Here is a 25,757-nt window from a genome sequence, read left to right on the forward strand (position 1 = left end):
TCCTCTCCGCCGGCGGCGGGGCTGCCTACTACAGAGGGGACTACGAGCAGGCGGTGCGCGACTTGGAAGCGGCGCTGCGCAGCCACCGGCGTCTGCGGGAGATCCGCGCGCGCTGTGCCCGCCACTGCGCAGTGCGCCGGCCGCTCGCGCCCCCCTGCTCCGGCCCCGGGGCCGAGCTGCCCTTCTTCCGCTCGTTGCTGCAGCGGGCGCGCTGCTACCGCAGCTGTGAGACGCAGCGCCTCGGGGGACCCGCGTCCCGCCACCGCGTCAGCGAAGATGTGCGGAGCGACTTCCAGCGTAGGGTGCCTTACAACTACCTGCAGCGGGCCTACATCAAGGTACCCGAGCGCGCTTTTGCAAACCTGACGCCCCGTGTGGCTCTCGGATGCTCTCCGGGGTCCTCCCTGGGCTCTTGCCATCTTGCGATCGCGGCGCCTTCAGTCTTTCGGATGGGTCTCCTAACACTTTATGTATTTCTCCTGTCTGTGACTCTAGGAGGTGTCTGGTAGCAGATTTCTGTAATCAACGCTGGATGAACTTGCGCACGGCCTTTCTCTCCTCTCTCTCTCAAGCTCCTTCTCAGGGCTTTACTGAGAACGTTACCGGTGGATGATGGATGGTATTTAAAGTACTCACTCAGCACTAATTCGCGAGGCTTTGACAGAGCTGGGTCTAGAACACGTTCTCTTCTGTCCGTTTTTTGTTGTGACCGCCTTTCCATGTCTCTTCTGTATCCGCTCTTTCTTTGCTTCTATACTGCAGTCCACACCTTTTCTCTCTAGTTTAAAAGAAAGCATCCTCAAACTAGTGATGTTAACAATACACGTGTTCCAAAAGAAATTTCTCCTCCTTCAATTACAAAACAGTAGATAGAGGTTAAAGGTTAAAGAGACGCGTGCCTGCAGGAAGTGAAGCAGTGCCAGGCAGCCTCACCAAGTGCCCACCCAAGGTTGCGGTCTTCTTCTTCTTTGATGGAGGGCTTCCAGTTCTAGGAGGTACACATTGGACCGGGCTACTGAACATCATGCCTAGTACTCTCCTTCTGCAGTAGTTTTGGCTTTGTGTGCTCAACTTACTTGACGTTGGTGTCAGGAGGTATCCGATATAACACCAGCAGGTTTTTCACATGCATTAATTTTGAACATCTATCTGGATGCTTCAGCAGAAGCCATTTAGAATGAGTTTCCCACCCCCACATACTGAGCTTGGTCTGAATTTGCACTCTTTCTCCCCTCTTCTGGTTTTTAGGGGGACATATCAGTGTCTCTTCTACCCCTCTTTGAGAAGTGACAGTTCTGGGGTTGGTCGGTCATGCCAGCCAGTGCTCAAAAGTGTATTTCTGAGATGCAACTTTCTACCGTGTTCAGACATCTAGGTGTCTTTTGTAGCTCATCCCCATCGTTCTCTTGGATTCACAACTAACAGGGAAGTTTTACAAAGTCCCAACTGAGGCTAACGTAATGTGCTATGGTTAACGTACTGAAGTTCACACAACTAATAGGTTGTCAGGAAAGTCATGACATACTTTCCTACGTTTCCTATGCAAAAAATGTGTCATGACTTTCCCGACAACCATAGTATCTTGGACAAGAAATGAAAAGAAATTCTAAATCCTTTCCAGGACCTGTTTTCTACCTGCCTCCGTCTCTTGATGGATTTGCTAAGGCATGTCCGAAAGTATAAGTCTCTCTCACTCCTGTCCTCTGGTTGAAGGTCAAAGAAGGTGAAGCCATCAGCTGAACATGCCTCCAATTTCAGCAGTGAGTTGATTACAGAAACAAGTTACCCACGGACATCTCTGCGGGGGAACTACTGGGTGTTGTCTGATGAACAAGTGAAGTTTAAGAAATCCTTTCCAAAATGAGTGACTTCATATGTTAATTTCTGTTCCACCAACAGTGTTTTCCTGAGAGCAGTACAGGTCTTGATTCTTTTTCTGATTTCACGTCCATTTTAAGCAAGCAGAGTTTCTTGGGTTTACATCATCGATAACCTCTTGAGGGGAAAAGATTTTTTTTGTTTACCCTGTTGGAAATTCATTTCTGATGGTTGGAGTTTGTGAATGTCTGAAAGATACATCATGATCTTTCTCTCCCTCTCATGCTCCTCTTGGGAACTCTACAATTTTGGTGTTTGCCTGGACACACACACACACACACACGCACGCACACACACCATCTTTTGGGACTATAACAAAACTCTCTAATAAAAGAATAACCCCAGGCTTTGACCAGATCTGGACTGGACTCTGGGGTATGCCTTCTCTGGAAGACAGGGTGGGGAGCTCCCCGCATGTCCTTGGATATGACCATGGTTCCCTGAATTGTTGATGTACCCTTGACATCAGTTTACCCTTAAAAGGATAATCCTGGGCCAGGCCAAATTCAGTGAGGACTGGAAGGCTGCATGGAAGTTAGAAAGTACTGTTGTTCTTAGCTAGGAAGTTTGAAAACTGCAGAAACTCTCAGGAGATTGTTGCTTCTCTCCCGAATCCTAGCTAATGAGCCAACAATCGAAGTAGATCCCTTCAGCTGGTAGGTGGAGGTCAAGGAGGATTGGGAACTGTGAAACCTGAAACACGTTGAATTCCACTTCTCGTTTCACAGATGTGGAAGGGTAGATCTGGACCTGGAAAGAGCTTACTCCCTGTCACAAAGTCAGTGGCAGAACAAAATCCTCTGAAATGAGCACAGGCCGGAGTCTAGAGTCTGAACTCTGTTGATAACTGGTCCCATGCCTGTGCAGTGTCCACTGCCCCACATGGTTGCTTTAGGTCCCAGAGAATGCGACATTCCCCAGGGCTACTCTTAGGGCAAATTTGGACAGCTCCAGCGATGAGCAGATCCTTGCCTGGGCACCAGCCACTCACTGCGTTTATCTTCAGACGTGCTCTGTTGAATCTTCCTCAAGGCCTGGCATGTGGAGAATTTGTCTGGACAACTCTAGGCAGTCATTCTTCTGGATTCTAGCCACACTTCTTTGTTTAAAGGCAGGATGAGACTCTTCAACTTTGATTTTTATCATTTCAGATTGTAAGATATTATTCATGATTCATAGCCTAAAACCTAAGATACAGTTTTTGCTATAACACTCTATGCTCAGGAAACTCTGGTGGTTTCTGCTTGCTACCATATAAAGCCCAAATAATTTCATACAGTGTCCATAGCCTGGCTTTTCTTTAACTTTCCAGTTCCAGCTCTCCCAGCTCTGCCACCCTTCAGTTAAAGGGAGAAATGGGGGCTTTGTCTTATGTCTGACCCTGACACTGCTTCATCTCTTGGCTTTGTTCATTCTTTCTTGGGAGGCATGTAGGCCCTGGAACAGGACAGGTCTGGGATTCAGTGTTGATTCTCCAAACTCCAGCCAGGTAGCTGTGGGCATAGTACAAAAGCTTGCCCAGTTTTAGTTTCCTCCTCTGCAAAGTGGCAAATTAATAGGACTTGCTTGGTTTAGATTACATTTAAGGATGGCTAGTATAAAATGCTCAGAACAGGGCTGGATTCTCCATTAACACGAGAGATGTGTTTCACTTTTTTATTTGTGATAATAGTAGGGTTTTCCTCCTACTTCTTTTCATGTCCAAAGCATAAGTATACTAACACAAATAGGTGTATTTCCTGTGAGGCCCTCCTTTACTCTCTCCATAACTCCCGGTTAATAATTTCTCCCCTAAAAAAAATTAAAACACTATTTTTATTGGGACCAGCAGGTGGCATGATGGTTGGGGTGCTGGACTCCCACGTGGCCAAAAGCGCTTTGAGTACAGGACCTGGTGGCTTGCATTCTCACTTTCCCTCTCTCTTTGTCTCTCTCTGGTGATCACACATGGCCTTAGCAAATTAAAAGCTGATAATAATTAATTAAATTAATTAAATCATTATTTTAAAAAATATTTATTTCGAGGGAGAGAGAGACAGCACCCTTTAGGGCCTAATGGTGTGGTCTGTCTCTTCTCTCTTCCATGCTGTTTCAGGATGGAAGGACCATGGTCGGGCAGAAGCTCACTCAACATGAATGTAGGAACCGAACTCTGATCTTTAGCATATGGGGCTTCCAGCACTGCACGTTGGGTTGCACTGCTGATGTACCTCCCTAGCTGGCCCATTTCTCCCTTTTCTGAGTACCACGCCAAAGGATGTTTCCCTTGTACCATTTTTCATTTTAAACTTTGGGTAAAAAAAAAAAAATTATATTTGTTATCATTTATATGAGCTCTTTGAAATAAAAAAATTATCTTATCTAGTTTTGTATCTCTTAAAGTATTCCCATATATGGATGATTATTAGATGGATGGTGATTATTAAACATCTAGGACATTAAAATTGATTTAAAGTTAGTGACTTTGGTTCCGTAGGTCTGAGTTGGGTCATTAGCAACCCTTACATACCTAGAACACAGGGTGGTTGCAGTAGATGTTCAGGATACAGTTGTGGAATGAGTAACTTGGCTGCAGGTGTATGAAATATTGTTAAGAAAAGGTTTTCTGTGGTGGCAGGAGGTGTTCTTAGATTATTTGTATGGTTTCCTGGCTGGTCAGTTGGAAGAGAAAGTTAACAGAATGGTGGACTTTTTATTAGCCAGTTCCAGCTAATGTGGCACACTTCAACCCCTTTCCACTTTCCTTTTTTATTTTTTGTAACTTAATTATCATTATTTAATACCGTGCTTCTGAAAATCCTTGACAGATTTTATCCGCTTAAAGTACCTTTGTGAAATGTAAGCAAATGTTAAAATACTTTCTTCTCTGTACCCTTTACAATCAGGGAAGTTTTGACAGTATCTTTTTTTTTTTTTTTTCCCTAGTGTTCCCAGCCATTTAAGGGAAAAAAAAAAAAAAAAGAAAAGTGATGTTTATTTTTATTTTGCTTAAACCCAGCTTGCCCCAGCATGTTTCTGCGCTGGTGCTCTGTACCTTTTGACCTTTGTTTTCCTTCTTAAGATTACTGGGCTGGGTGGGGGGAGGAGGGCGGTGCAGGGCAACTCTTTCTTTCCTGGAGTCTTCTCCTTAAACTCCCTGTATCTTGGGCATAATCTATTTTATTAGTGGTTTTTAGAAAAGAGAAAGAAAGAAAACTCGAGGACTTTCTTCACTCTTATTCTGCATTATCAACCACTTTCTCTTTCTAGAACGAATGCTTTGCAAAAGAAATGGAAAACTTAAGCATCAACTGCATCACATAGATCCTGCTAGTTTAGATAAAAATCTTCCTGAATACTGTATTTAACTCCCCCCCCCTTTTTTTTTTTTTACATAGAATAGGTGTATTTTGTCCCCCACGTATTTTAAATAAGAGGTTGATTTTATGTCCTTTTGAAATAACTGTTCTGAAATTGTTCTAATGACTTCTTTAGGAGATGTGACTTTTCTCTGTCAGTCTCTTGCTCTCTCTCTGTCTCTCTCACACACACACACACACACACACAGTTGAACTTCTTTTTCTACGTGAATCATCAAAACACAGCAGTCACTGTGTTTAGCTCTCGCTCCTAGGAAGGATAGGTGGGAGATTCTTTGTCTAGCCAGTACTTAGGTCCTGTGTGCTGAAGAGTTAGAATCTCTATTGTTTCCTCACAGAATAATGTCCATTTGAAGGTCTAGTCACTTATTTAGGAGCCATTCATTGCCCTTACAAATAATAAGTGCCGCAGAGTCTTAAAATTCAACTAGAATAGAGTAGCAACTGCTGACACATTTTCCCCTATCTCATCCTGGAGACTCGGGGATTCCTTTTTCAGGCTTTCATAAAGGAAAGCAGTAAACTGGTTGTCTCTCTTTCCAAATCCCATCTCCGAGAATCAGATGGCTCTGTCACTAATATCATTTGCTCCCTAATAACTTCAAAGGGATAGTTGTTTAGAATTTGTTTGGAAATGTTTGATAAAATATAAACTTTTTCATGGATGAAACTTGATAAATTCTAAAAGGTGGGCATGTTCACTAAAAATGGGAGCTCACTGGAGTGGGCATAATATATTGTTAAGGAGCTGAATAAACTGAATTTCTTAGATCACAGATTTTAGGGCTAGAAGGGACTTCAAGAGAGTATCTTCGTTGGTTTGGGGCAGAGAAGTAGCAGTGAGAGGGAGGAATTACAATTTTTTTGAGCAATGTGATCTAGTAAGGAGGGTAGGGACAGTAATTACTGGGACTATAAAAAAGCTGTAGCTTGAAGGGTCCTCAAAGATCATGAAGAAGTCTATTCTTGTCACGTGACAGATAGTGACACTTGCCTCAGTGCTTTCATGGCATATCAAAAAGAGCCAGGAAGTGGAGCTGGGTCCAGAATGTAGATATTCTAATTTATAGTCCAGGGCTCTTTCAGACTCCCCGTCATGGGCAAGGCTCCCTCCTGGGAGGCGGGGGTCGGGGGTGGCAGGGCAGTGAGTAGTGAACAGCTGAGGCCTGCTGTAGACCCAGCTGTCTGAGACAGAGCAGACACGGGTACATCTGCCTGGACTGCCCCCTCCACCCTGCATTTTCACGCACATGAAACACACATCATTTAGCGAAGCGTCTGGAGGAAATTTTTACATTTCTCATTAGGAAAAGTAACTTCTATCTTTTTTTTCTTATTCAGTTATTTTTTCCTGTAATTTGTTTTTCTGTCTTTTTATTCATCCCTCCTTTCCTGCTCTCTGACTTTCTGGCTGTGCAATTTCCATCAAATCTGATGTCATTTTCCAAGTGGCCCAGACATTTAAAAAAAGAAATAAAAGCAGAGGATCTGGATTCAGCCTCCTGAGTGATTTGCCTACTGTTGTGGTGGTGATATTCTGATTTTCGTACTGGGGAGGACTGCAGACTGTCATTGGAAGAAGTCAATTTTTCTTGCACACACTCCTTTCTTTATGGTTTTCTGTACTTACTTGACCACTTTCCCCTCACTCCTACATAGGACAGTTAATGGTCTACACAGCAAAGGACATCTGAAAAGGAAAGGGTTGAGGGGATCAATGGAGAAAGAGAAAAGATGATACTGGTAGAGACAAAGTTGGGTTTTTGGCTCTAGGAAAATGAAACCCATAGAGTTTCCTACTTGCTTCGATAAACAGTTGTAATTATTTACTTCTTCAAAACTCTTCTTTGTTGTTGTTTCTTATCTCCATATGTGTTTCGCTAGACTTGAGCATGTGTCGATAGAAGATATTCTCTTCCAGCTCTCCATCTTATAGAAATGCCACCTGTCACATTCATGGAATTTAAGTGTGCCAACCATGCTATTTTAGAGATGAGAAAATAAAGTCCAAAAGAGAATTGAATGGTCAAATTTAGTGCAGTTAGGTGAAAGAGTCAGGATTCGATTCTAGAACTTTGATTCCTCCCACCTGTGTGTGATTGCCATCGTAAAAGGCACTCACTAAAACAGGGTCCCTACAGACACAAAAACAGGGTCCCTACAGACACAAAAACAGGGTCCCTACAGACACAAAACAGGGTCCCTACAGACACAAAAACAGGGTCCCTACTCTCATTTGGTTCATATCCAGTGTAGCAGCTTCACAATGGCTCATGGTTATAATACAAAGCCCATAAGAGAACATGTCAACCACAATACAAATTAGAGTACTGTTATTATTATTTTGGAAGGATTTTTGCTATAGGGTGTGTGCACTTGCCAGAGAGACAGAGAGAAAGTGAAAAGTCACCACCCAGGAGGATGACCACACCTCAATCCCTTCTCCCCCATTTTCCTCTCAGGATTTTGGGTATGCACATGTGCCTAGCGTGAGTTTCAAGCTGCCAGGTCTGGGACTCGGATTGTGGTTGTCCTTGTGGGGGTCCAGTGCCTTAACCACATGCCACCTGCTGGCCCCTAGAGTATTATTTGTATCATGCTCTTAGATAGCTTATTAATGCTAAAGTAACTTAACCCCAAGCATACTAACCACTTCAACAAGTTTCTTGTTCTCTCTGAGCTGCTTCTATGACTTTCTGTAAATTCAACTGGCTAGACCAGCTTAATAATTATTTAGGTTTCTTCTGCTCTTTGGCCCTGAGACAGAGCTGTCAAGGAACTTGTTTATGCTGAAAACCAGTGCATCAGGTAGCGAGTTAATTAGATGATTTAGGGTTCTTTTCTGAATGAAAGTTCATAAAAAGGCAAGGTCACATCTGAGTGTGGAATAGGGAGAACCAGGAATAGGTTTCATAAAGAAAGTGCTGCTCAACATGGGCTTTTCTAGAGGGTGTGATGCTAGTTTCCATTTTGGGATTTTGGTACAGAGATGAAAGCTACCGTGTCACCTCTGTAGAGTATATAATGTAGAGCCCTTCTTCTTGGACAAAGATTCCTTTCCCCCACTTTCTGTCTCCCCATCTTTCTGGAGCTACACATTGCCATGTTTATGGAACATTAATGTATCATCCATCTCTGGGGCCAGCAGGTAGTGTATTGATTAAGGCACCAGATTACCATGTGGCCGACAGCAATTTGTGACCCAGACCTGGCAGCTTAAAAGTCACGCCAGGGGTGTGTGTGCATGCTTGCCCAAAATCCTGAGAGGAGAATGGAAGAGAAGGGATTGCGGCATGGCTGTCCTCCTTGGGGGGTGATTTCTCACTTTCTCTATCTCTATCTCTTCAGTGTGCCCTATAGCAAAAATCTCTCTGAAACAATATATATTCTATCCATTCCATTTCAGGATGGAAAATAAATCCCAAAGAGAATTTAAATGCCCAGTTTACTCAGCAATTTAATGAGAACCAGGATTAGAATACAAAAATCGTAACTACCACCTCTGTAACATTGCCTTTGATTGCTATTTTTAAGACCCATATTGAAAATATGGTCTTTCCTTTCAACAAATTTGAAAGGAAACATATAGCATGCCATTGACATAATTTGTTTTACAAAAGAAATCCTGAAAAGAAAAGTTGTCGTTGTTTTGCACAATGTTATTTCTTATACTGTCATTCTGCCTACTGCTGGGAACAAGACGAAAATGAGAACCTGGGTCAGTACTGTCCCCAATAAGCCTGATGAAAATGAATGGGGCAAAGAATCTTTGGAAAGGAAATGAAGGCATCAGGGCCAAAAAGAGGGAGTTCCAGCATGTCAAATTTCCAGAAGTTCAAGGCTATCAGAATGATCCTGCTGGAATTAATTATGTGTAAGTAACAGAATCCTTTTTTATGCAGTGACAGAATACTGCTGGAGATTCCAGTGCCATTGTACTGGGACCCCGGAAAGAAATAGATAAAAGCCAAAGATATAATATGATAAAAGAATACAAAACAAAGAAACTGGTAAACTTTGAAGCACAGAAAAGTTAACTGAGCCAATTTTGATTGATCCTTCTTGCTTGCATGTTAAATTTTTATCTCTGCTAAAATCAATAGGTTTACATGGAGGAATGAACAACACAATTAAGGCTCAGGCAGAGAGCTACCTTAAAACTAGAATTGGCTGGTGCCAGTCAATGGCGTGATGGTTAAGGTGGCAGGATCACACATGGCTAACTGTACAGTTCGAGTCCTAGACCAGGCAGCATGAAAAACATGCTAGGCACGTGTGTTTGCATGCCCCAAATCCTGAAGGAAGAGTAGAAGAGAAGGGACTGTGGCATGGCCGTCCCTCTGGGAGTGCTTTCTCACTTTCCCTCTCTCATTGTCTCTCTCCAATGAATGCAAATTAAATAAATGAAGGGCAAAATTAATAAATTAGCTAATTAATTAAGTGGTAGATTAAATAAATACATAAATAAGTGCCACCTAGATTTTTCTGTTTTTTTTTTTTAAATTTTTTTTAAGAGATTTTCACTATAGGGCGCATGCGCTCGTCAGACAGACAGAGAGAGACATAGAGACAGAAAGCGAGAAATCTTCCCCCAGGGGGGATGGTCACGCCACAATCCCTTCTCCTCCATTCTCCTCTCGGGATCTTGGGCACGCACGCACACGTGCCCGGTGTGAGTTTTAAGCCACCAGGTCCGGGACGCGAACCGTGGTCGACTACGTGGGAGTCCAGCGACATAGTCATTACGCTAACTGCTGGTTCCTGATTTTTCTGTTTTCAAAAATGATCTCAAATTATAGTATCGAAGACCATTCTAGTAGACCACACAGATGATGTCCTCACGGAAGCAAAAGCTATTTCTTGAAAATAATTTTTATATTGATGTCAGAATTATCAATAAAAACATTTGATTCTAACACATGGCATTTATATATGCCATCAGGGGCAGAGACTTCCACAGCCAGTCATTGTTTCTACAGCCTTCCTGGGAGCTCAGTTACGTAGTGGAGTCCTTAGGTTTTCAGGTCAGTAGACATTCATGCCTGAGTTTCTCAACTTTGAGCTCCTGATATTTTGGGCTAAGGACTAATTCCTTGTCATGGTGGCCTCTTCTGGGCATTTTAGAATGGTCAGCAGCATCCCTGACCTTTACCTCTGGATGCCAGTAACAACACGATCCACCTCCACCCAACATTATCCAATGAAAAAGGTCATACATTGCAATCTTTCCTTTGGAGGTTAAAGATGCTCCATATTGAGAACCGGTGATTTAAACCCTTAGTCCTACTTAGGATGATTGGACTTCAAGGTCAGAGAAGTGCAGTTAAATTTTTGGCCTGTGTGCTAGATGACAGCCTGCCCGCTGAGGAGTCGTGATATTTATGAGAAAGTTTGGCTATACATTGCCGTCTTCTATGAAGGGAAATCCAATGGAAGTAGAGCTTCTCTCTGTAGGACCCAAAGCACTGGGCTTATTGCCCGTAGCTGGTCCTCCCTGGATGCAATAGCTCAGCTTGTAGAAAGATCTGGCTTTTTCCTACTTATTATCCTAACGTTATAGGAATGTGGCTTTAGCAATACAGACACCTCTTAATTGTGAACTCAAAACTCCTGAATCAATGTTTTTCTCATTCACTTGGAAAAACTCCAAACCCAAACATTTAAAAGTAATTCATTGCAACTCTTAAGTTTTCTTGGCATTAACTCTTTATCATGCATATTTTTAGCAAGCATCTCAACTCAAATTTTAAAAATGCCAATTTATTTATTTTTAGGGAGATTTTTTGCTATAGGGTGTATGTACTTACGAGAGAGAGAGAGAGAGAGAGAGAGAGAGAGAGAGTGAGAAATCACCCTCCAGGGGCTATGGCCATGACGCAGTCTTTTCTGCTCCATTATTTTCTCAGGATTTTAGGCACACACGCATACATGCCTATTGTCAGTTTTAAGCTGCTGGGTCTGGGACCTGAACTGTAGCTGATGACGTGGGAGTTCAGTGGCATAACCATTATGCCATCTGCTGGTCCCTGAAATGCCAATTTATGTAGAAGACAGGAAGCCAGAAAAATAAAAGGTCAGAGCAAAGAAGAAATAGCATAGAGGTGGGGGGGGAGCAGAAATACAGAAATAAAGGAAGAAGATTAGAGTAATAAAAATGACATAAAGAAAACAAGAACGATCACATTGAATTCCAGTCATAGTCTCTGGTGTGCAAGGCGCTACACAAAACAGAACGTGGATGTCGTACACTCAGGCTGCTATTGTATATCTGTTTAATAAAACCAGTCAGTCAGACACAGATCTTGGTGTTCATCAGTCTTGTGTTCCCATAGGCCCATAATCTGCTGAAACTCTTCTACCTTGGTAAAAGCCCAGGGTGATAGAGCCAATCAGTTTCCTTACTGGGAAATAAATAAGTAAATAAATGATCCTTTCAAGGGGAGATTCAAATGCACAGTACTGAATATTTACCAAAAAAAATATGATCCCCCTTCAAACACTAAACCAAAGCAAACAAACAAAAAAAAAACAACAAAACAGAGATTTCCAATAGAAATGGATAACTGTCAATTTGCTTTAAATTATAACGCTTTCCCAATTCGAATTTCGTACTTTATTGAGTTACTTTAGGTGTAACCTTCTCAGTTAGGTCCTGGAGATATGAAGATGAATGTTACACTTCAGCTCCCTCCAAGCAAGTTACAGCCATGGAGAGAGAAAATGTGCTTAGAGCTGTGAGAATAATCTTTCAGATGAGACACAGAAGTATTACGTGGTTACGCAGTGGTGGTACAAGGATATTTTGTATCAAAGCAATGGCTTATATATGGAAAGTGCATGAAGGTTTGTGAATTGTAAGAAATTTCATTTTAAAGTCATTGTAAAGTTTAACATTTAATGGGAAAAAGGAATTTAAAAAAGACAAACCATTGGGCGCAGAGATAATGGAAAATTTAGAAAATGAATCTAACCAAGAATGCAGGGGGTTTTAATGAGAAATTTAATTGATCTTATTTTCTTAAAAGAATATATACTGTTTAGGTCAGCAGGTGGCATGGAGCTTAAGGTGCTGAACTGCATATGGCGGATTCTGCAGTTTGAGTCCTAGATCTAGCATCTTGGAAATCACGCTGGGTGCATGTGCATGTGTGTCCAAGATCCCAAGGGAAGAATGGTGGAGAAGGCATTGTGGTGCGGTCATGGTTCCAGGGGGTAATTTCTCACTTTCCCACTCTCTCTGTCTCTCTTTCTCTCTCTGGTGAGCACATGAGTCCTACAGCAAAAACAAATAAACTAAAAATGTGTACTATCCTAAGCTTTAAAAAAGAAGTATATGGTAATATATGAAATTATGTCTTTCAAGGCATTTTACTAATAATTATATTTATAAAATGTATTACCTTGAAGCTAAGTTCAGATGAATTGTGTAGTTTCAATGACTTTTGAAGTTTATTAGAGAAAATGTCATTTTGCCATTTAAGTTGCTTTAAAATATTTGAAAATTTTTGTAACTTTCCAAGTTACTCACCCTCCTTATATTTTAGTTTCTATCTTCGTGAAAAGGTAGTAATAAAAATGACCTAACTCACACGGTTGATGAAAGGATAAAATGAAGAAGTGTTTGTGAAAGTCATTTATGAAGGATAAGTATACAAAATGAGGAATGTGAAAAGAGAGGAACAAAAATCCCCATTTGACCAAGTTGGATACACAACAGTTCTGTGGAAAAACAAGAAGAAGAAAATCTTTTATCACTTCATTAGCTAAAACGTGTCAAATAATTCTACTTTATCAAGATAGCTTATTGAATTTTTTAATCTCACAAAGTGAAAATAAATAAAATGATTAAAGAAAATCAAGGAAATTATTAAAATAATAAAAATGATCTTTTATGGGTATGCATGAAAATCAGACTAACATATAGTCATATAGGGCAATTGTTAAGCTTTGAAAATTCTATCATGTACATGTTATTTGCATAACAGATTATACAAAAACTGAAAGTGGCATATCCTTTAACTGACTTAAAAAATCACTTGAACCACACATTAGGATTTATCAATAGCTTTGAGGCAGTATATTTTATAATTACTAATAATAGGTATTATTTAATGACTATTGGTATGTTGTGCTAAAATATTATATAAATTTTCTCATCAAATTCTCACAATAACTATGAGATATAGATTTTTTTCTTTTTTAAAAAAATTGCTAGAGTGCGTGTGCTCATTGCAGAGAGACAGAGATAAAGAGAGAGGAAAAAATGCAAAAACACACCCGCCATGGGAGATGATCACATGACAATTCCTTTTCCTCCATTTCTTCCTCCTTTTGGGATTTTGGGCACGCCCTCACCTGCCCCTTGCATGCTTTTCAAGCCAATGGATCTGGGACTTGAGCCATGCAGTAGGCTATGTAGGATCCAGCCACCTTAATAGGGCTGCCACGGGCTGGCCGTATAAGATATAGATTCTCTTTATTTTTTTTTTTGGAGGCTTTTGCTATAGGGCGCATGCGCTTGCCAGACAAACAGAAAGAGACAGAGAGATAGAAAGCGAGAAATCATCCCCCAGGGGGGATGGCCACGCCGCAATCCCTTCTCCTCCATTCTCCTCTTGGGATTTTGGGCACACACGCACACACACCTGGCGTGAGTTTAAGCCACTGGGTCTGGGACTCGAACCGCGGTCGACTACGTGGGAGTCCAGCGACATAGCCATTACGCTAATTGCTGGTCCCTCACAGCTTGGGTTTTGACATCAAACGAGTGGATAGTTAAAAAAGTTTTATCTTTTATTGGTTGCATTATACTGGAAAAACTTGCCTATGTGAACATGAGTTTCCTATTGAAAAATGGGGATAGTTATATTTACAGAGTTCTCATGAGGTTTTTGTTTGTTTGGGTGGTTGTTTGTTTTTTGGGGGGGAGAGGTTTTTGCTATAGAGCACATGCACTCGCCAGAAAGACAGAGAGAGACAGAGAGACAAAAAGCAAGAAATCACCCCCCTCTACAGGGGGGATGGCCATACTGCAATACCTTCTCCTCCATTCTCCTTTTAGGATCTTGGGTATGTGCGCACACGTGCCCAGCAAGAGTTTAAGCCTCCGGGTCCAGGACTTGAACCATGGTCAGCTCCCTAGGAGTCCAGCAACATAGCCATTATACCAATTACTGGTCCCCTCATGAGTTGTTTAAAAAGGAACAGAAACAAATGTTTCTTGCATCATAGCGTCTAGTCAGAAGGTGAACTTATGAAGGGAGTTGAAGGACAGAAGAATATTTAGACAAATACATGACGATAAACAAAATATAATTACATATAAAGTAGATACAGAAAACTAGAGGACACACATAACAGGACCTTGAACTGTTTAATTTGAGCTACTGGCTTCAAGTTCAATACTTTACACACTGGAGTATAGATTTACCAGCCTACTCTCCCTCAGCTAAACAAGATCATCGTCTTACTGGGAACTCGGGACTGTGTGTTTACTCTGTTAAGAAATGTCCTTTTACTCTTCCCCACTACATTCTCCTTTCCTCTGATTTCACAATTTCCTTGAGATTGTGGCCTCTTCTTTGTATTTTTTTCTTTTAATGGACTCTGTTCAAACACATTCCAAACCTTCTCTGTTTCATATTAATAGATGAAATATCTTCCCACAGACCAACACATCTTGGGAATTTTAAACCCCATTAAGCCTCATCCCCACCTCACTCAAGTACCCATGGGAGATAGCCTAGATTTGGGAACTAATAGATGTCTCTTCATTACAAACAATAAAAATTAAACTGCTTCTACATTACAATCAGGTCAATGGGAGAATAACTTGAATAAACAAGTAGAGAATTATTAATTTAGCTATCCAGCAATTACGTTCTGTCTCCAGAGCATTCCTTCACTAATGTTTCCCTGTAGCTCTGGTCTCCATTTGGATAAGGGCCGCATTGGCCAGGTAGTTTGTAAGAGCTCTTCTACATCTGCTGGCCTGAGATTCTGAAGTACTTCTGTGGACTGGTGCTGTGAGCCAATGACCTAACCATGGGAAGAGAAGATGGAAGAGATAGTTATTCATGGATTATAAAGTGCAATGGAGAGGAAAAAATTAATAGGTTTCAGGAAAGGAAGTGCATCTAGTGTGTCTGATGCTAGTCTTCACCTTTGATCACTGTATCACTTCAGAGTAAAACTTGGAAGGGAGTCATACTAATATTTAATTTGTGGGACACTTCAGGAGGACAGGATCAACTAGGCCATGGTCAAGAGGACCAAGAAGAAAAAAGAAAAAGAAAAAAAGAAGAAAAGAGGGCCGAGAAGATAAATAAAGGACCCTAAAACAAGTCATATGAGAAACAGTCATTGGGTTGTCAGAAATCATGATGGAAAATTCATGTCGGAAAATGCATGATGGCTTTGGGGCCAGCCGACGGCATAGTGTTTATGTCACTGGACTCCCACAAGGCCAATTCCTGTTCAAGTCCCAAACCTAGGGACTTGAACCACACACTCTGTGAGTGTGTATGATGGTGCCCAAGATCCAAGGAGGAGAATGAAGAAGACCTTATGGCATGGCCATTTTCTCTGGGGGATGATTTCTTGCTTGCTTTTTCACTGTCTTTGAGAGCACATGCACCCTAAGTCAAAAACTAGTAAAAAAAAAAAAAAAAAAAAAGTATCATGACTTTTTTGACAACCCAATAGAATAAAATTGAATAAACTAATAAAGAAAAGGACCAACAAGAACGTCTTCTTAGAGATTTAAGAAAGATCATTTCAAATGATTATTTTTTTAAGAATTTTTGTTTATTTATTTATTTATTTATTTATTTATGATTACTTTTTAATTTGACCAGAAACAGAGAGGAAAGGTGAGAAAGCAAGCCACCAGGTCTGGGACTCAAATGGTGGTCAGCCATGTGAGAGTCAAGCACCTTCGCCACCATGCAACCTGCCGGCCCCGAGATGATTGCTTTTTATCTTTATTCCAATTGAAGCACTAGGACTAAGTGACAGAAGTTATGGAGAACAAGATTTTGATTCATATATGGAAGACTTTCCTGACACTAACAGCTGTGCTAAGACATAAGAAGCCCTAGAAGAAGGCATTCAAACATGAGCTGGATTAATACCTAACAGGGAGGTCACATTTATGGTTCAAGCACCAGAGTAATGTTGAAATAGACAAGGTTTAACATATTTTCCAATCCGGAGACAATAAGACTACATGATTTTATGAAATGACAATTTGTATCGTATCCACAGGTTAGATCACTAGTTTTCATTAGAAAAGTGTTACATTCTCTATCTTTTTTTTATTTGTTTATTTATCTATTCTTTCCCTGACAGACAGATGGAGTGATATATACAGAGAGAGACGGCAATCCTAACGGTTTTGACGCTGCGACCCATCACTCCTGTGGGTGTGCATGCCAAGCATACTCTGGGAGGTCTGCAGATATGAACCCAGAACCTTTCCCATGTGTGTCAGTTCTGCAGAGTGTTTTTTCCTACCGCTGTACCACCATCCTGCCCGATTTGCTTTTTAATTTGGTTAATGTAATCTGGTTCCAAGATTGCCAGAGCAATTTCAATTTTGTATTGAAAAATACATTATGAATTTTCTGACAACTCAATTCATAATGCAAAATGAGAAAAATTTAGAAAATACGAAGGCCTCAAATACGTGTAGAAACACACACCATGGAATATTTAGTAGTAACAATGTTCACCTATATGAGCGGCATCAATCCTCTGATTTCTGACCCAAGTTTCATTGTGATAACACCCGAAATGGATTTAGTTGTAGTTATAAAGTTCCACTGGGAGTTTTAAATTAAACTTAGTGGGGCCAGCAGGTGGCATGGCAGTTAAGGATACTGGACTTCCACGTGCCTGACTGTGGTTTGAGTCCTGGATTTGGAGGCTTGCTTTCTCACTTCCTCTCTCTCTCTCCCCCGTCTCCCCCTTTCAGTCAAATTAAGATAAATAAATAAATGGATAAATAAAGTTAGGTAAAATAATTCTTTAAAATGTAAATAAATTAATTAAACTTAGTATAGCCAATTATAAGATCAATGCTTAAGAACTGAAAGTGTGTACACCTCTCTCAGCAAGCATATCACAATGTACTAAGGAAAAACAATTTTATTTATAGAGGCTTTGCAATCCTATTCTGATTTGCTTCATTTGTGTACTGACCAGAGGCCAACCAGTTCAGTTCTCAAACCATTTGCCAGAGTTAATTCTAGTCAGTTTTTTACGTGGGTTGCTAGGGTGTCTACCCAGAACTTTGTATTTAGAAATAATTAAAGATAGTCAATTCCTTAAATTAAATATTGTTACAGAATATCTAAAGGATATTGTCGTATAATTCTTTTTTTTTTCTTTTGTAGAGGTTTTTGCCTTTGGGCACATGTGCTCGCTAGAGAAAGAGACAGAGACAGTGAGAGAGAAAGTGAGAAATCACCCCTCAGGGAGGATAGCCGTGCCTCAGTCCCTTCTCCTCCATTCTCCTCCTGGGATCTTGGGCACCCACACACATGCACCTGGAGTGAGTTTCAAGCTACCAGGTCCGGGACTCAAACAGCTTTTAGCTATGTGGGAGTCCAGTGAGGTAACTGCAATGCCATCCGCAGGCCCCTATTGTATTACAATTGTTAAAAAATGTTTAAAGAATTCCTTTATCTGGCTAAGCTCTTCTCCAAAATTCTTCCCTCCCTCTAATTGCTAGGGCGAGGAGTACCTTCTGCCACCCCTGGGGAGGTGGGGAGTAAATGGAAGTCCAGTCTCTATTCAGCCAGCTGACACCAAAATGCTCAGGGGCTCTCCCCCAATCAGCCCCCATGCCTCCCCTCCTATGCTGTTGGACTGGAGTTGAAAAACACACGTTTCTGTGCCGCTATACTTGCTATACTTATGTGCCTTTGGGGCAGGGGTGGAGAGGGGTGGGGTGGGGTGTGGCAGGGGAGTGTCTAAGCCCGTTGGCATATCCAGATTTCAGGGTTCTTCAGACCTAACTGCGATACACAGGAGGCCGAAAGAAGCCCAGGAAATTCAATGCCTGTTCTTCAAGTGCCAACGTCTAGAGCCAGTTCACCATCTTCTTTTTACCTTTCAGAGCCTTCCTGCATTATGACTGCCAGAGATTTCATTGTACCAAGGGGAGGTCTGCGGAGAAATTAGTTTACCGCATCTTATTCCCAAGTCTTCATGCAGACTCTAAATCATCTTTAAGCGATGATGATGAGATGAATACAATTTGGAATGAACTTTATTTCAGAACTCTAGCAGAGCCTTGTTACTAATACTTTATCACAAAATGCTACACAAAAGCCTTTCTGATCTCTAATAAAAATCTCTGCCTAGGAGCAGCAGATGGTGTAGCAATTATACTCCTGACTCCCACCTGGCTGATTGCAGTTTGAGTCCTGGACCTGGTGGCTTAAACATCATGCCAGGGCCTTGTGCATGTGTGTTCGAAATCTCGAGAGGAGAATGGAGGAGAAGGAATTGCCACGTGATGCCTGGGGAGGAGGATTAGGGGGATATCTCACTTACCGCATGTGCCCTAAGGGAAAACAAAACAAAACAAAACAAAACAAAACAAAACACCTCTGCTCAACTTTCTGTCCCCAGTACTAAAGCAGTCTGAAGAGATCAGGTGGGTGGTGCTGTGGATCATGACAAGCCCTCAGGAGCATTGTTTTCTACTTCAGGTTTAGAAGTGGGAAAAGGCCCCAGGACTTCTCTCCTTGCCACCAGACTGCCTTTTCACTAGTTTACAGGCCCGCTGAGGAGGCCACTCTGGACCTCTGTGATTCAACCCTTCATAAATGAATAAATATTTGATCTTTCTGGTTCATTTTCCCAATAGAATAGCTGATACAATTTTACCTAATACGTTATATATGGAAAACCAATTCACTTAAGATTTGGAATAAGAAAAAAAAAAATACCCCAAGTAATAATTCCTTTCTCTTTGATCAGAATAAATGTGACATTCCCTTGAGCAAAACCTTTTAAATTCCAGATTAGTGTGTGTGAATTTGTGACCCTAAGCATTCACGAATGGTTAGCACCACTGTTGGAGTCTTGACACTTAGTAGAAAATCAATGCATGACTGTTGGTTTTGAATTTTCACTTCTCTTAGGACATGGGTTTGTCCCTTTGAGTCTGTGCATAGTAAGATATTTGGAAATACCTAAATAATTTTAAAAATGCCATGCTGTGCACTTAATCACGTTTTTTAAAAGCTAGCTCTTTCATGTAGATGCCACTTTATAAGTCAGTTTAAGAATTATTAACATGTTAGTAAGTGGTGCACCTTGTAAATAGTATAATAAAGAGTTAAGAAAATGTGGCTCTAGTTATAACTACGTCATGAATTCTGTAGGGCTTTATGCAGCCCTATAGACATTTAATCCATTCCCGGCCTCAGTTTCTTCGTTTATAAAATGAGGTCATTAATCTTGGAAGTCTCTATCAGGCTTAATATATACTCATATTTGGCAGAATATGACAAATACAAATGTGACAAATTCATCAATGTTACTAAACTGTGAAACTCTCAGTACTTGTTTACTCTTTAGTTTGGCCTTAATAAATCCTAGAAGCTTACCCTCAGCACTAAAAATTATGATAGTTACACAGCAACATGCTGGGCTTAGGCAATGCAAAATATTGGGTATACGGGAGAGGAAAGTCATGGGGCAGACCCTTTGCAATCACAGAAAAGGTCTCTACGCAGTATCTTTGTCCTGAAGCATATTTTGGTTTAATCATTCCATTCAAAAACTAGCTTCATGACCTCTCTTTCCTAACTTTAGTATTAGAAAAAATCTTGTTCTTCCTACAGGTTTCTGTAGACCCTCTCTGAAATGATATTGCCAATGGTTAAGATACAGTTTCATTCAAAATTTTCTCTGTTTTCTGAAATTCTGAATCAACATCAGGATATATAATGCCAGCTCTTCTTTATGAATAGAGAGGTTTATAGATTGGTATTCAGAAAATATTTCTTACTTGAAATGTACCTTTTTACTGCTACACACACAAAGCAATCCTGTTATCCATTTTTATTCCTTGGTCTACTACATCAATGTTCTGATTTAGGCACTATTGTACATTGAAGCAGAACAACGTCTTTTTCATAATGCATGGGATTTTAGCAGTAAAGAAAAAGAAGTTGTGTCAGCCCTGTAGGTAGTGGTTAAGGGAGCCAGATTCCACAGGGCTGACTGTGGTTTGAATCCTTGCCCTGATGGCTTGAAAAACACCCTGGGGAGTATGTACATGCCCATAATCCAGACAGGATGGAATTATGGGGAAGAGAAGGGACTGCCGTGTGACCACACACTATTGGGAGGTGCTTTCTCCCTGTCTGTTTCTCTCTTATGAACACACGTGTGCTTTGGCAGTTACAAAGACAGAGACTGCAAGAGATAGAAAAGTTATTCTGTACTTCTCCCTTGAATATGTATGTTGTCCATGTATGATTTTTCTCAGTGGTTTTTCCAACTCTCACAAGCAATATCTGGTATACCTAAACATGTGATAGTAATTATTCTTTCCCATCTTACATATTATGTTATATTGTGGAATATCCTGCAATATTATTTAAAAATGGAATTTTGCCAGAAGTTTTTTCTTCTGTCTTTGCAATCATGTTTTATTAGTGTTTAGGCACTTTCGTGAATCACTTAGGAACCACGTATCTTTTTTTTTTTTTTAAATAGAGTTCTAATAAAACATAGCAATGGTACTAAAATTGCAAATTTAGAAAAGCTAAACGACATTATGTAAGTAATATAAAGTAAGCAAGATTAAATGCACCTTGATAAAATGAAATGATTGCTAATAGGAAACACCCACTAGAATTCAGCAGAGCTATGTGACCTTAAGAATGCCACGATTATTAATAACTTAATGGGATTGCTATGAAAATGACAATTAAACTTGCATTTCAAGTTTATGAAATACATCTGACCAAATCACATTTAAATCTGAAACTCTTGACAGTCTATGTAATAAATCACGAATAACCATATGTATAATCAGTATTTCTCCTGTGTTTTGAGAAACACTGATTTAGAAAAATAAACGAGATCGCATTTTTTGACCTGGGCAAGTGATTGAAAGCCTCTGTGCCTCTGTTTCCTTGTGGTGGAAGGAGAGCGAGTGGAACTGATATCCTGAGGATTTCGTTAGTAAATACTCGTTAGACACTTAGAGAGCAGCGGCTGGTAGTGAGCACTCAGTGACTAATAATGGTTGCTGATGTCAACGGTGTTACCATAATTATTTTTCTAATGGGCTATTGTCTACTATTCTGTCTCACTTACATGAACTAAGGAGAATTGTGACAATTGTCATTTTCAGACGTCTCTTAATTTTTAATTTTATAGGATAAGATTAACCCTACCCTTTGGACCCTAAATTGGACACAATCTCATTATAAGACAGTAAGGCTGATCCTACGGGCCTCTGCAAAATTCACAAACTCTTTTGAAACTCATTTTCCTTCTGACAAAGTAGCCACTACTAATATTTATTATATCTATGGAATGAGTTTGCAGTAGGACTGAGGAAAGCAGTTTCAAAATGTTGAAGTTCTGTATAGATATAATGTAAAAGTAAGGTCATGTCTAATATGATAATCATATAGCTTATAAAATTGTTCTACTTTTAAAAATTAGTTGTACTATAGTAATAAAATGTTTTTTTTTTCTATCACATTAAATTGCTTATTTTTACTTTAAGGATGGCAATACTCATATTCGCCATAAAGCTTAATACTAGGACCTAAACTATTTTTTTCAAATGTTTTTGAGCTTACGTAGATCAGATATTGGTAGTACAACATAAGAAAGCATATGTAGAGGTTTCTTTTTATCCTTGAAATTTTGAAGGCCTCTGGCTTCCTTTAATACATTCCAGACACATGCATGCCTTTATCCTTGGGGGGTGGGGAGGAAGGAGCAGAAGCTGTTGCTTAAAACAACACTTGGAGCAGGAATTATTTGATAAGGCCAATGGTTAGAATATTTGCAGCTTCTTGTTTTGAATTCCTATGAGAACATCAACTCCCAGAGATTATCTAGCAGTTTGTGAGAAATCCAGCAATAGTATAATTTGGGCAATCGAGTGAGACTTTTTAGCATGTCCCATGAGGCAGAAAGAAGAGAAATACGAACCTATGAGGGAAGTCGGGGTGGTCCCACAGTATAGTAAGTAGGGATCTCATGACTTTTCAAGTCATGACAGGCATGATCATTATTTGTTTGTTGACTAGCCTGTTTGCTTGTGGGGATAAGTTGGTCTTTTCATGAGAGAAGCCAGCACCATTACTTCTGATTATCGAGTGTATGGGAAGAATCAGTGCTGGAAAAATGAGAGCAGCTCCTTTCTTCAAGTCATGCAGCTCGTCAGTGAGTGCGTGGTAATGTGATAATGTGTTCCAGCGCTCAGTTTTCTGAACTGACTCTTTGTTTTCAAATGGTGGGGTTTAGAGTGGGCATGAAGATAATTGTCTTTCATGTTTGCATCATGTTTCAAAATTTGTGAAGTGTATTAACATAGACATCTGCACTTCCTTGTGGAAACGCTATGAGCAGACTGAGGTTCAGTGGCTTGTACAGTCAGACACAGAGAGCCTGGCAGAGCTGGGATCAAGAAAGGTTTTCAGATTCCCAGGCCTGTGTTTTTGCCAAAATGTCACAGTTGTCTGTTCAGATTTGAAGTTCTCTGTGGAGTAATAAAAGCCACAGATGAATACATTTCTATTTCAAGGCCCTCATGATGCTGCCTTCGTGTGTCTTTTATCTTTTCTAATCAGTGTGTGGCATGTCCAAGCTAAAATGGTTGCAGTCCATTTGTTTAACTCACTCTTCAATATGTGGAGAACTTTTGGCCTTATTGGGTTTCCATGCTCATTGATTTATGACAACCACGGGAGGAGTCAGGTGTGAGAATACTGTTTCTAGCCAGAAGCCAGCTCCACCGCACAGCTGAGTATGGAACCCCCTAAAGTGTTTTCCATCTGAGGTGGAATCCACACCCTCTCAATCTCTGTTGTGGCCCCTGGATACTACTCTCAATTGTCCATTTTGTTTAAAGAAAATCATAGTTGTACGGACCTTGGTCTGTTCGTCTGGTTCTTAATATCTGTTTGGAGACATTCTGATTGTGTTTTAATAAGCACTGAGATACAGTGCTGGGCTTCACTCTCGAACAGGCAAAAGACTACATGATTTTAAACTAAGGCATTCAAAGAGATGGTTACACTTGTTTTGTTGTTCTTGCCTTTTGCGCTGTATGGACTTGCCTTTCATTTGTTGTAGAGTTAGGATCATGAGTTGCTTTTGTTCTGTTGTTTTCATGTTGACATGCCCTCATGAACGTTGCCCTTTTTTAATTTTTCTTTCACTCACTAGGGGTTTCAAGAGAAATTGGAACTCAAGTTTATGCTTTCAAACTTTTGCTTTGGGTTTATTTTTCCCTTATTTTGGGGAATCATAAGCAAAATGTTGAACATTGTCTCACTCTTTCAGGTGTAGAGATCGGCCCATTGCTTAACATTGTTAATTCTTCATTTTTTAGACTGAGATGATTTGACTTTCAGAAACAGTTCAACTTCAAATTCTTATGTATAGTTGTATAACTTTGGACATATTATTTAATGTATCTAAGACTCAGGTTTTGCATATAAAATACACATAGTTGTAGAGATTGGCCCATTGCTTAACATTGTCAGGAGTAATTCTTCATTTTTTAGACTGAGATGATTTGACTTTCAGAAACAGTTCAACTTCAAATTCTTATGTATAGTTGTATAACTTTGGACATATTATTTAATGTATCTAAGACTCAAGTTTTGCATATAAAATACACATAGTCAGTCTCCATTTTGCTGCCTGTAGAATGGGCACTTCTTACAAGTATTATGAGAATTGCATGAGTTAATGCATGGGAAGTACTTAGCCAACCTGGCAATCCTGGTCATGAGACATAGGTCATTTTGGTATAAAAACAAATCTTGGTAAACACTGGCTCCATTCTTTTAGCAAGTTTTCAGACTTGTGATATTGATTGTATTTGGCCTGGCTATTGCAGAGTTGCCTTGACATAATGACCTAGTCATGGATAATCAGTCTTGAAATCTGGATAATTGTCCTGGTCATTCCCATTCTAACTGCTTGATTTTGGATCAATCATTTTACACCTGTCAGTCTCTCTCTCTCTCTTTTTCCTTCCAGTGAGGAAATATGGCAGACTCATACTCGTATACTCATTCTTTCTTTTCAGAATCATCAAAAGATGTTTCTTTGTATTTTCTGTGTCAGATGCTTTACAAATTATAAAGTACTATATGTGAATGGACTTCAAAAAGTTTGTGAAAACGAGTTAAAATATGAGTATATGAGTTTATTTTGGTGTAAAACCTTTTGAAATCCATGTATAGCTTTTTCATAATATAGTTTCCATGAATTTTTGAAAACACTGAGTGATTTTTTTTTTTAAGAGGTGGTTGGTTGCCTTAAGGCTCATGGACTTGCCAGAGGGAGACAGAGACAGTGAGAGGGAAAGTGAGAGGTCAAACTCTTCTCCTCCATACTCCTCCCAGGATCTTGGGCACATATGCACATGTGCCCTGCATGATTTTCAAGCCGCTGGGTCTAGGCCTTGAAGTAAGGTCAGCCATGTGGGAGTCCAGAAAATGCTACACCATCTGCTGGTCTCAGCATGTTTTCTTATCTCAGCTTTATCAATGCCCATTTTCAGTTGGGTGGAATTTCAAAGGGACCTAGAACTTCAGTGTTAGTCTGTTATACTCACAACCGTACTGTTACATCAGAGTTGTGAATCTGAGTCAGCCTTTCCAAGGTCATCACTGTCCCAGTGCTTATGGAATTGTGCTTAGCTAAGATCCATGGAAATTGCAGGGAAAATGTGAATCAGTGGGTTAAATTTGACTGCTAAATTTGGTTCACTGGTTCATAAATCAGGAAAATCTGTCTAGAATGGCTTTTGTTGTCACCAGCATCCAGGATCACAGAATTGAAGGATATCACATATCCAAGAGAAATGGAAAATAACTTCCCGAATAATGCCCTCTGCAAGAATTCCAAGGTTAGTCATAGTGCTCAAGAAATATAACTAGGAACTGTACCTTGAAGCTTGGTATTTCCTACTTGTAAGTCAAAAGGGAGGTGGATGTAGATGCGAGGGTATTTCCAAGATTTTGCTTTTCTGGGTAGAAGCAAAAACATCAGTATTAGAATAGATTGCTGATTAGTGTCCTTGTAGTGCATAGCTCCACAATTCTAATCAATAGAGCAGAGATAATTATCCAGAGCAGCTCATTCTCAATTCTGGTTATGTAGTCTGTGAGATGAGCCATTGCTCTGTTCTCATGTTTATGAATTCTTAGAATTAATGAAAACTATTTTAGATTATGCCACAGTTCCACTTTTCTTCTTGGAATCAAAGATTATAATAAGGAAAAGATGAGAGCGTCG

The 25,757-nt window shown here is 40.2% G+C and overlaps 1 protein-coding gene across 1 annotated transcript in view; it reads left to right on the forward strand.

Annotated features, from left to right (window-relative positions):
- Positions 1-25,757, forward strand: part of P3H2 (prolyl 3-hydroxylase 2) — a 179,307-nt gene that overhangs the window by 330 nt on the left and 153,220 nt on the right. The window contains 1 exon segment of the mRNA XM_027775023.1: positions 1-338. This exon segment is cut by the window's left edge and continues 49 nt beyond it. Within this exon segment, the coding sequence (XP_027630824.1) occupies positions 1-338 (338 nt within the window).

Source organism: Tupaia chinensis, unplaced genomic scaffold (assembly GCF_000334495.1).
Source record: "Tupaia chinensis unplaced genomic scaffold, TupChi_1.0 Scaffold000515_1, whole genome shotgun sequence".
NCBI classification, from domain to species: domain Eukaryota; kingdom Metazoa; phylum Chordata; class Mammalia; order Scandentia; family Tupaiidae; genus Tupaia; species Tupaia belangeri.